The sequence below is a fragment of the Emys orbicularis genome, chromosome 7, assembly GCF_028017835.1.
Source record: "Emys orbicularis isolate rEmyOrb1 chromosome 7, rEmyOrb1.hap1, whole genome shotgun sequence".
Lineage (NCBI taxonomy): Eukaryota > Metazoa > Chordata > Testudines > Emydidae > Emys > Emys orbicularis.
In genome coordinates this window covers 79,585,611-79,596,570 of record NC_088689.1, presented here as the reverse complement: position 1 = coordinate 79,596,570, position 10,960 = coordinate 79,585,611, and the positions used below count along the sequence as shown (strand labels likewise).

Sequence of the window (10,960 nt, the reverse complement as noted above, 5' to 3'; positions counted from 1 at the left end):
GCTGAGACCCTCTGGGCCAGGTGAGGCAGCTCCAGCTACCTGCACATAAGCGATGGATGGTGCCATTTGTAACCTGAGACCCAGGAGGGGAATGCGACCAGATGACACTTTGTGCAGGAAGTTAGACAAAGACCAGGAGGAGGGGCACCGGGCATGTCGGAGGTTGGCTGGGCAGTCTGCTGTTGGGGACTTGAAAATGAGGGAGTCCAGGGCGTCCGGCCCGGGGTCCTCCCAAGATGGACTTTTCTGAAAATCACTGATTTCTGGGTTAACAAGCTCTGTTCTACTCCAGGTTCCTTAGACTAATAAACTTTCTGTTTTATACACTGGCTGAGTCACTGTTGACTGTGGAGTTGGGGTGCAGGGCCCGCTGGCTTCGCCAGGGATCCCGTCCAGGTGGATACGCCCAGGGGAAATTTACGGTGTGAACAAGGATGCTGAATGCTCCAAGGTCAGACACTTAGAAGGCCATAGACAAAGAGGCTCCTTGCCCTGGACAGTGTGCCCTGACGGGAGTCACGCCACCCCAGAGTCCTGGCTGGCTTCATACAGAGCAGTTCCAGAGCACCAGGCCTGTGACTCCCTGATAACGGGTGAGCCCCCGTCCCAGGAGGTGATTCACGTTCCAGCTGGCATGGAGACCAACGCGGGCATAAGGATGAACTGCCCAATGGATTGTCCAGTGCAGCTGCTGCTGGGATCCAAGGTTGGCACAGTCACTTTAACGGTATGCCATGGCAACGGGCCTGGACCAAACCTAGCTGTGGGGTCAAGAGCAGGGGTAACAGACTGCGGGAACTTTACTATCATGGTGAAGGGGGCCAGTAGTGTTGCGGGTAAGTCCAGGCCAGCAGGAGGCACTGCCGAGGGTCCAGTGGTGCAAAGGATTGGGCAAGAGGAGGGGACTGGGGCAGCCCATGTGGCCAGGGACGGTGGCGCTAATAGGGCTCTGTGCCACAGATATGCCCAGGCAGGTATGGCACCACGTGGGCCATGGGGAGCTCTGCTGAAAGCTAAGCAGGAATCGACTGGCGTGGCTGGTGGGAGCGGTGCACAGAGGCAGTGGCTGTGGAGCTGCGTGACATGGCAGATAGTGGGGTTCAAAACTGCTGCCCAGAGACTCGTCCATGGCGGCGAGGTGAATTGTGGGGTGGCTGCAGCTGCACCAAGGAGATCAGGCTTGGATCCCTGTCTGGACCAGGTGGAGACGTGAGTGCTGACACACACAAACGAGCCCACGGATAGCACCCTGGGCTAGGAAACAGCCTGGATCTGTAGAATAGCAGAGGAACCGGCCAAAGTCACCCATCACAGAGGTGGTCAGAACTGGCCACAGGCTGGAAGACCAGGCTACTCGGGGAGAGCCAAGTCTCATGGTCAGGAGTCAGATTCCAGATTTGTACAGCTTTTCTTTGATTTGTGCCTGTGGGTTTCCACACCCCATGGGTCTGGCTCCAGCTCTGCTAAACAAACCTCTGTCTGGTTTTCCTAGATGCAGCTGAGAGGTGGGTGCTAAGGAGAGGGGTGAACTGAGGAGAGTCCCATGGCCGGGTGGCCCGACTCCCTGCAAGCCGTAACTCGGCGGAGTCCAGAAAAGGGAAGGGCACTGGTGTGTCCCATGGTGACGGGGTATACATTGCCAGCCTGCCTGGGGAAAGAGCAGGGCTTGTGGAGCTCAGGGGGTGCACCTGTCTGCCAGCAGCCGGCGGGGTTGGGAGTCTCCCTTGGTGGACACAGATCCACTCCCTCCTGCTGTGGGCAGGGATTTGTCCCAGACATCTCGGGTACCCCAAAAAGTGTCCCAGGCTGCAGCCCCAGAGCGCGATGGGTGGAGTAAGCGGGGGGCTCGGCGAGAAGGTGGCTGGACAGGTGGGAGGAACGGGACACTGGGAGTGCCAGTAAATGGCTGGAGTCTGGCATCCCTGAAGCACACTACACCTGTCTCCTTGTGCCGGTTATGGCTTGGCCAGATGAACCAGGGCTGTGCCCAGAGTGGGGCAGTCACAGGCCCAGAGCCAGCCCCTGCCCTCCTCCTACATGCACGCCGTGACCCAGCTCTGGCTTCCCTGCAGTTGGATACAGCCCAGAGCCCCCTGCCCTGCTTCTGGGTGAAGGTGTCACAGCTCATGTTCTATTGACAAACCTAGAAACATGAACCAGCACCTCTACTCCCACCATGTCCCCCAGGAGCCATGTGTTGATTGGCCTCGCCAGGGTCCCCAGGGGCCACATGCTTCCCTGCCCCCCCCCGGGGACTGCCTCCTGCCCCACCCCCAAGCACTCAAGGACCTTTCCCCTCCTCCTTTTGCCCCCCACCATTAACTCCAGCCCATCGCTGCCCTCTCCTGGTGGTGCGCATGGCTGCCGCGTACAAGGGGCTCCCAGCCTGTGCAGCAAGACATGACCAAGCCAGGCGCTGGGCTCCTGTGGGTCACAACTCAGGAGTCAGACCCCCCCTCCCGATCCTGGGGGAGAGGCTCCTTGAAATGGGCAGGGCCAGAGCTGCCATCTCCCCCAGGCGGACTTGGAGCCTGCCAGGCCCTGCCCAGGCTCCCACCAGTCCTTGGGGCTGGTCCTGTACCCCAGAACCCTTGGGGATCCCCCCTCCCCAGCCCACCTGACAGAGACAGCCACCGACACCTTGAGCATGTTTATTGCAATCACCCAATGCCGGTGCCCACAGCCCAGGGACGGGCTGGCTGGCTTGGTCTCAGCACATGGGACAGACAGTCTGGACTCAGAGCCCTGCCCGGGGACGCTGCGAGGGCTTGGCACAGTTTGGCATGGGTGAATGTACATCTTAGAGCCCACGGCCATCACCAGGCGGAGGGGAAAGCAGGGCTTAGCTCCCTGGGGGCCGTCCCTGCCCATCTGGGTCCTGAGCTGGGCCCCCACCAGCTCAGAGCATCCTCATCACTTTGTTGATCCAATCGACGTAGAGAGAGACACGAGTGAAGACAGCTGGCTGGTCCTTGCGGGCGCACACACGGATAGGGGTGATGACGCCCTCCAGCACCCAGCAGTCATGGGTCAGGCAGGCCAGCGGCCCCCCATAGTCACCCTGCAGGGGCCGAGAGAACATATCAACTCCTGCGCCCTGCGCTGGCCCCTCAGCATGGGCAGGGACTAGGCGTGCCAGGCCACTGTGCCACTGTGCAGGGTCCAGGGCCCAGGGCCCCTGGCCCCACTCCTGTGCTCCCGTCCTGCCCTGCCCCCTCACAGCTCCTCCCCGTGCTCACCTTGCATGGCCTCCTCCCCCAGGATCCACTTCCAGCTCTCACAGCACTCCCCTCCCTTCCCCAATAGCACTTCTTCCCAGCCTGCCCCCCCCCCACGGCACTCCTCCTCTCCCGCCCCCCACAGCACTTGCCTCCCCATAACACTGCCTCCCAACCTGTCCCCTACGACACTTCCTCCCCTCCTCCAAGGCACTCTCCCACCTTTCCCCACCCCTCTCCCACAGTACTCCCCTCTCTCATGGCACTCCCCTCCCCTACAACACGCCCTCCCAGCCTGCCCCCCTAGACACTCCCCTCCCCTCTCCCACAGCACTCCCCTCCCCCCAGCAGGCACCTCCCAGCGTGCCCCACAGCTCACCTCACAGGCCCCCACCCCGGCTCGCAGGGGCGCAGTACACAGCTCACTCTCCTTCACCTGGTCTCGGAGCGCCATGTTGCACTCCTTGTTGCTCAACACGGGCAGCTTGGCTATGTTGAGCAGAGTCTTGTTGCCGGTACCTGGAGGAAGAGGGCGAGCAGGTGAGGGGCCTGGGGGCTAGAGCACAGGGACTGGTGGCCCCATCTCCCTTCCCCCCGGCCTGTACAGGGCTGGCTGGAGGGGAGGCTGGCTAGCCATGAGGGGGTCGTTGGCTGGGCTCTCATGTGGCAGTGGTAACGGGGATGGGGCCGAAGTGTGGAGCAGAGGGGAGGCCCCATGGGGCACGGATCCGGCTGGGGTTCCTGTAGTGTAGAGAGGCAGGGCGGGAGGAAGCTGGGAAAGGTGGGGTGTCATTGCAGACAGCCCCAGCCTGTAAAGGAGTCTGGACGGCTTTGGGGGTGTCTGTGCCACATGGCATTCTCTAGTCCTCTTCTCCTGGCTGCCCCCTTCCTGGTCCTGGGTCTGTACCTCCGGTTTCACCCCATCCAGCGATCTCGCACTCTGTGTTCTCGGGCACGATGTACCGCTCTGGTGGGAGGCAGATCAGAGCCACCCGATCGTTCAGAGTCGCTGGCCTGCCAAGACAGAGCAGTGCCATACAGATGCCCGCCCACTCCCTGCGTGCCAACCCCCAGTGTCCATTACCAACCAACTCCCAGCATGGCACCGCGAGGCTCTGCCCTCACTACAGCCATTGCAGGAACAGGCCTTCAGCGCAGACGGAACTGGAGCAGCCTCCATATGTGACCCGAGCACAACAGGATGGCTGCAGGGAGCCCAGGCCAATGACTCGCAGAGGTTTGAACTGCCTTATTCAGGTCTGTCCAGCCCTGGGGGTGCTGAATCCTCATCCCCGAATTTGATGGTTGCTGGTGGATTCCCCCACGCTGCCCCAGGTTTCCTGTCCTGCCTGCAGCTGACTCTTGCTCCCCAGGGTGTGCCAGCTGGGCTCTAGTGCATGCCCCTGCACGGAGCCATTGCACCAGGCCATGGGAGTCAGGGAAGCAGAACCAGAGCCAGGGCCATATACTACCCCACCTGCCTCCCTGTCACAGGCAGACACCTGCCCCATGGGCCGGCCCCCTGCACCACCACCGCCTTGGACCACCCTTCCCATCGTGGCACCCGGCATGCCTGGGCAGGGCATGCCCTGGCTGTCCCCAGCGCCCCCGGCTGGCTCCTGGGGGTTCTCTGTGGGAGCACAGGAAATCTCTGGAGCCAGCTGGACCTTACAAAGAAAGGGGGCACCCCAGTTGGAGGGAAAGGCTGTCACAGCAAGAGCTGCATGGTGGGGGTGGGGGTCCAGCGTACGCCTTCGCACGAGGTCCCGGGCCCACCAAGCCGCCACCCTTAGCCTGCTCACCTGGCCAGTTTCAGCAGGACCAGGTCAGACGTGGAGGGCCCGCAGACAAGTTTCAGGATGGGGAGGGCCTGTTTGTCGGGGTCGCTGGGGCTGGGGTCCTTGAAGAGGGTCCCAAGTTGGACCTCGTAGCTAGACAGGTCAGTGTCACTGCCAGAGGAGGCACGATCCAAGCTGCAGCACATCACTCCAGCACAGTGCCCCCAGCCCTCACTCTGCTCCCCCGCCCTGGCCCTGACCCAAACTGCCTCCCAGATTCCGCACCCCCTCCTCACCCCAACCCCCTGCCCCAGCACGGAGCCCCCTCCTGCACCCAAACTCCTTCCCAGAGCCCGCACACCTCACCCCCTCCTACACCCCAATCACCTGCCCTAGCCCTGAGCGCCCTCCTGGAGCCCGAACCTTACATGCCCTCCCGCATCTCAACCTCCTCCCCCAGCCCGGAGCCCCCTCCAGTACCCGAACTCCATCCCAGAGCCCGCACCCCAACCCCCTGCCTCAGCTCAGTGAAAGTGAGTGGGAGAGTGAGTGACGGCGGGAGGGGGGAATGGAGTGAGCAGGGTGGGGCCTCGGAGATGGGGCGGGGCAGGGGCGGGGCAAGGGCGCTTGGATTTGCTTGATTTGACTGTTGGCAACCCTATGGCTGTGCAGGGGCTCTCTCACAGTCCCCCATATCTGGGGCCCTGCCTTTCGTACCATTAGGAGTGGTCGAGCAAGGACTGGCCCTTCCCTGCAGGACAAGGGCTGCACAGCCCAGGAAGGTGCTCCCAGACAGTTTGTGTATGACCATCACTACGGCAGCCCCCTCGTGCCCATGCCGAAGGGCTAGCACTGGGGCTGATATATGCCATGCGGCACGGGGCGGAAGGCCAGGCCGACAGCGGCTGAATACTGTGCTGCCCAGACACCTGTGTAGCCTGCAGGTAGGGAGGGTAGGGGTTGAAGGGACAAACCACAGGCTCCTATTGCCCGCTGCCCACCTAGGCACTGCAGCACCCACTATATGATGTCTGCAGCTGCTGCAATGGTGCCAATGAATAGGGCCCATCTGACCTCCCTTTTCTGCTCCCCGGCCCCTCACTGAGCCCGGCCCCGCTGGCTGCGGCACCGTGGAGGACTGGATGGTAACAACCCTTGGACTGGCGCTGAGCACCGCAAAGGCACCAGCTAGCTGATCTCTGGACCAGTCAGAGTTAGGGTTACCATTCGTCCGGATTCCCCCGGACATGTCCGGCTTTTAGAGTTAAAAATAGCGTCCGGGGGGAATTTGTAAATGTCCGGACTTCCCCCCCCCGCAGAGCACGCGCTGCTGACAGGCCAGCCGGCCGGATGGTGCCACTTACATGGGGCTCCGACAGCCAGAGAGAGCCCCTCCTCCACTTCCCCCTCCTCTCCCCTGCAGCTGAGAGCACTCCCTCCCTCCCTGCATTAGCAGATCACCAGCCGGCCGTTCGCACCGGCAGTCTGGAGCTCCTCCCCCTGCTCCTCCTCCCCGGCACGCTGGTCTGAGCAGCAGAGTAAGGGGGCCAGGGGGTCGGAGAAGGGGCAGGGAGGTTCTGGAGGGAGCAGTCAAGAGACGGGGGGGGGGTCGGGCGTTCGGGGGGGCTTTCTGGGGGTGGGGGTGTGGATAAGGTTTTGGGCAGTCAGGGTACAGGTAGGGGGTAGGATCCTGGGGGGGGCAGTTAGGGTGGGGGGGGCGTCTCAGGAGGGGGCAGTTAGGGGACAAGGAACAGGGAGGCGTCTCTGGACCCTCTCAGCTGTCGGGCTTGGACGGAAACATTGCCTGAGGGTAGTGAGAGAATGGGTTATCGGTGAGGTGGGGGTGGGCGTGAGCCCGGTCAATAGGGGCAACCCCTACCAAGATCTGAGCCTTTTCTCACACGCCCGTTAGAGCTCGACATTATGCTGTTTGGGACCCCTCTTCGAGGAAAGCCTCTGGATTGCAAGTCCAACCGCTACCTCCTCGTGGTGAGAGTCGGTAACTGGCTTGGATAGCCAGGCGGATTGCGGAGGACGAACCCACATCCCACATTCAGTGGGGTGTGGGACGGGGTTGGGCAGCCCCATATGGTGCCACATGGATGCCCCCCTGGTAAGGGTAGCCTCCCCCAGGTACGGGCTGACTCCCCCTGGTAAGGGTTAGATTCCCCCTGGTAAGGGTAGTCTCCCCCAGGCACGGGTTAGTTTCCCCCTGGAAAGGGTAAGTTTCCCCCAGGTACGGGTTAGTTTCCCCCTGGAAAGGGTTAGTTTCCCCCTGAGAAGGGTAAATCTTTTAGCTATGGAAAAAAGTAATTTATATTTTTATACCGGATTGGCGCTGGACCGGGTTAATAACGCCCCCGCTGTTGGCTTTGATGCCCCGGCTGACAGTGTTAAATATATTAGGGGTGTGATTAGGGTCGCTGGACCAATGGATAAAATGGTGTGGACTATAATGAAGTCTCATGAGCATGAGAGTGAGAATCAAGTCCTCCCAGTGGAGCATGGAGAGGAGGTAGAGGAGACTGTTTGTGATGATCATGGTGAGGAGATTTTATCTATCTTACCGATGGTTTTTACAAGGGACACTTTTAATGATTTAACTATGGAAAGTTTTAATCCAGATTTTAAGTATTTAAGTACATTTGATGATCCATATGTTAGTGAATCGGGATATCTTAATGCTCATTTAGTTAATGGGTCTAGTTTATTAAATAGTTTTAGACCAAGTACTGATTTTAATAGGGATCGTAATAAGGATCTTAACAGTACTGGTAGTAATATAAATATATTAGAAAGTAGTTCGTGGAAGGATGGGGTTTTTTATTTAGAGTATCCCGTTGATAGTTTTAATTGTCCAATATGTCCCCAGATATTACCAACATTTGGTAAATGGGCCAAACACATTAATGTGGTTCATAAAAGTAAAGCCATACGAGTTGTATGTAGTAAATGTGGAAAATCTTCTCAATATCATAATATAGCTTGCCACTACCCCAAGTGCATACCCAAGAAGGAGGATACCCCAATGAAGAGCCATACGTGCTCGGTCTGTGGGCTTGGTTTTCATACTAGATCTGGATTGAGCCAACACTGTAGACATAGACACCCTGCTGTGAGGAATGAGCAAAGAAAAGAAGATATGGCTGCTAAAAGTAAGATCAAAGAGGGATCGACTAGATCTCGTATATGGACCAAAGATGAGGTTGCGCAGCTTATACAGTTGGAAAGGAAATATATTGGGAAAAGGAATATAAATAAATGTATTGAGAGCGAGATGAGGACCAAAACGAATAAACAAATATCAGATAAAAGACGAGAATTAGCAAAGAAGAAGTTAGTGGTAACAGGAGATAGGGAGGAAGTGACTGAGGTAGAGGACATTAGAGTAAATATATTAGAAATTCCGCCCCCAAGAGAGAGGATTTTCCCACTAAAAGGACATCCAGAAGTGGATTTAGTGGAGAAAATATGTAAACGGGGAAAACAAAGTAGGGAGGGAAGAGAAATAATAAATAGTTTAGGGGAAACTGAAGGATTATTAAAGGAGGATTTAACAAAAGCTCTCGGATGGGCAATGTTGGAAAAATTATGTTATTCATTAGTAGAGGGAAAGGACCCTAGAAATGAAAGTCAAATAGAGTTGAGGAATAAAGGAAAAGGGAAGATGAGAAAGGAGGGGAGAAGGAAGCAATTTAATGCAATTAGGAGATATGCTACAAAGAAAGCTAAGTATAAATTCTATCAACAATTATTTGATAAGGATAGAAGAAGATTGACTCGCATTATAATGGGAGAGCCAGATAAGGCTAAGTGTGCTATCCCTATGAAAGAAATTGAGGAATACTATGTGAATATTTTGGGAACAATTGGACATGGTAGTATGATAAGGTGGCCATCATCCACAGAGAATGCGGATAATGATATATTAATGAGTCCGATCTCTGTGGATGAGATTAGAATAGCTTTAAGAGAAATAAGAAAAGATAGTGCTCCTGGCCCAGATAAAGTAAAAGTGAGCAATTTGTGGGATATTTTTAATTTAGACTCCTTAATACTTACAAAAATTTTTAATATATGGTTTCTAAATAGACAGGTACCAGATGAATTTAAGAAAAATAGAACGATTTTAATACCAAAGACACAAGATGAGGAGGAAATGAAGAAGTTAACATCTTGGAGACCATTGACAATTGGGTCAGTTTGGATTAGAATCTATACCAAAATATTAGCAAAAAGACTGGTGGAAACAGTTAAGATATGTAGTAGACAAAAAGGGTTTATATCCGCCCCTGGGTGTGAGGAAAATATTGCTATATTAGATAATTTGATTAAAGGGGCTAAACGAAATGGGAATGAAATTGCAATAGTGTTCGTAGATCTGGCTAAAGCTTTTGATTCTGTGGGACACGGACATATAATAGCCGGGTTGAGAAGATTTGGTATAGATGAACATTTTATAGATATTATTAGGGACCTTTATGATAATTGCACAACTAGGGTATGGGTGGGTGATGAAGTTACTGAGTCTATTTTAATTAGGAGGGGGGTCAAGCAGGGTGACCCGTTGTCCCCAATTTTGTTTAATATTGCTATGGATCCCCTTTTAACTAGATTAGAAGTAGAAGGAAGTGGTTTTTATGTTAAGGGCAATGGTGTCACGTCATTGGCTTTTGCCGATGATGTGGCAATTTTAAGTAGCTCATATAAAGGAATGATTAAAAATTTGGGTATCTTAGAGGAGTTTTGTAAAAATACTAATCTCTCTGTTAATGTGAAGAAAACGAAAGGCTTTCATATTTTAACTAAACATAAAACCTATGTAGTTAATCCTAAGGATAATTGGCAGATAGGGTCAGAGGAGATTGAATATGTTCAACCAGGGGATTTTGAAAAATATTTAGGAGCTAGAATAGATCCCTGGATAGGTGTAGGGGGACCGGTACTTAAAGAAAAATTGAAAGATTGGAGTGAGAATTTAATTAAGGCCCCATTAAAACCGGCCCAAAAAATATTAATTTTACAGACATATATTTTACCGAAGCTATTTTATAATCTTCTTTTAATAGAACCCCCTTTTAATCTTTTAGACGATCTTGATGTGTTAGTTAGAAAAATAGTTAAAGAGATTTTACATTTACCTCAGTGTACCACAGATGGGATATTTTATTCTAGAGGTAGGGATGGTGGTTTAGCTCTCACTAAGTTTAGTGTGCAAATCCCAAATATATTAATTCGTAAATGGAGGAGACATATTGTCTCGAGAGATGATTGGATGGACCTATCTTATCTATATGCAGGAGAAAATCTTGTGGATAAAATATTGTCATTTAGTGCAGTAACATCTCATCCCAAGAAATGGAGGGAAGAGGAATTTTTAAGATGGTCGGAACTGAGATGTCAGGGAATAGGGATAAAATATTTTTTAAATGATTTAATTAGTAATTCGATTTTTAGAAACTCTAGTAAAGTTAAATCGTCAGCGTATATCGCAGCATTGCAGCTTAGGGCAAATATTTATCCTACTAGGGAGACATTAGCAAGAGGAAGAGGAGGTATGAATGCTCTTTGTAGATGGTGCGGTAAAGTGCGGGAGACTGTTCCCCATATCTCAGGACAATGTTATAAGACTAAGAATGCTAGGATAAAAAGGCATAATAGAGTAGTGTCTGCAGTTGTAGATAAGGTTGGTAAATTAGGGTGGAAGGTAATGATAGAGCCCCATTTGAGAAATAGTAAGGTTGAGTTAAGAAAGCCGGATATTATATTTATAAAAGGAGATACAGCAGTGGTGGTTGATGTTACAGTGCGATGGGAGGATAATGCCGGAAGTTTGGAACAAGCCCACAGTGAGAAGGTGGCTTATTATCTTGAGTTAGAGGAAGAAATTAAAAACTTAACGGGAGGTAAAAATATTCACTTCTTTGGTTTTGTGCTTGGGGCGCGTGGCAAGTGGAGTGAAGG

General features: G+C 53.6%; 1 protein-coding gene across 1 annotated transcript in view; it reads right to left on the bottom strand.

Annotated features, from left to right (window-relative positions):
• Positions 1-2,899: 2,899 nt before the first annotated feature.
• The window catches only part of MST1 (macrophage stimulating 1), a 41,985-nt gene continuing 33,924 nt past the window's right edge, over positions 2,900-10,960 (bottom strand). The window contains exons 15-18 of the mRNA XM_065407754.1: positions 5,021-5,167; positions 4,126-4,232; positions 3,598-3,737; positions 2,900-3,061 (exon numbers count right to left, since the gene is read on the bottom strand). Coding sequence (XP_065263826.1) covers positions 2,900-3,061; positions 3,598-3,737; positions 4,126-4,232; positions 5,021-5,167 — 556 coding nt within the window. The remainder of the gene's footprint in view (positions 3,062-3,597; positions 3,738-4,125; positions 4,233-5,020; positions 5,168-10,960) is intronic.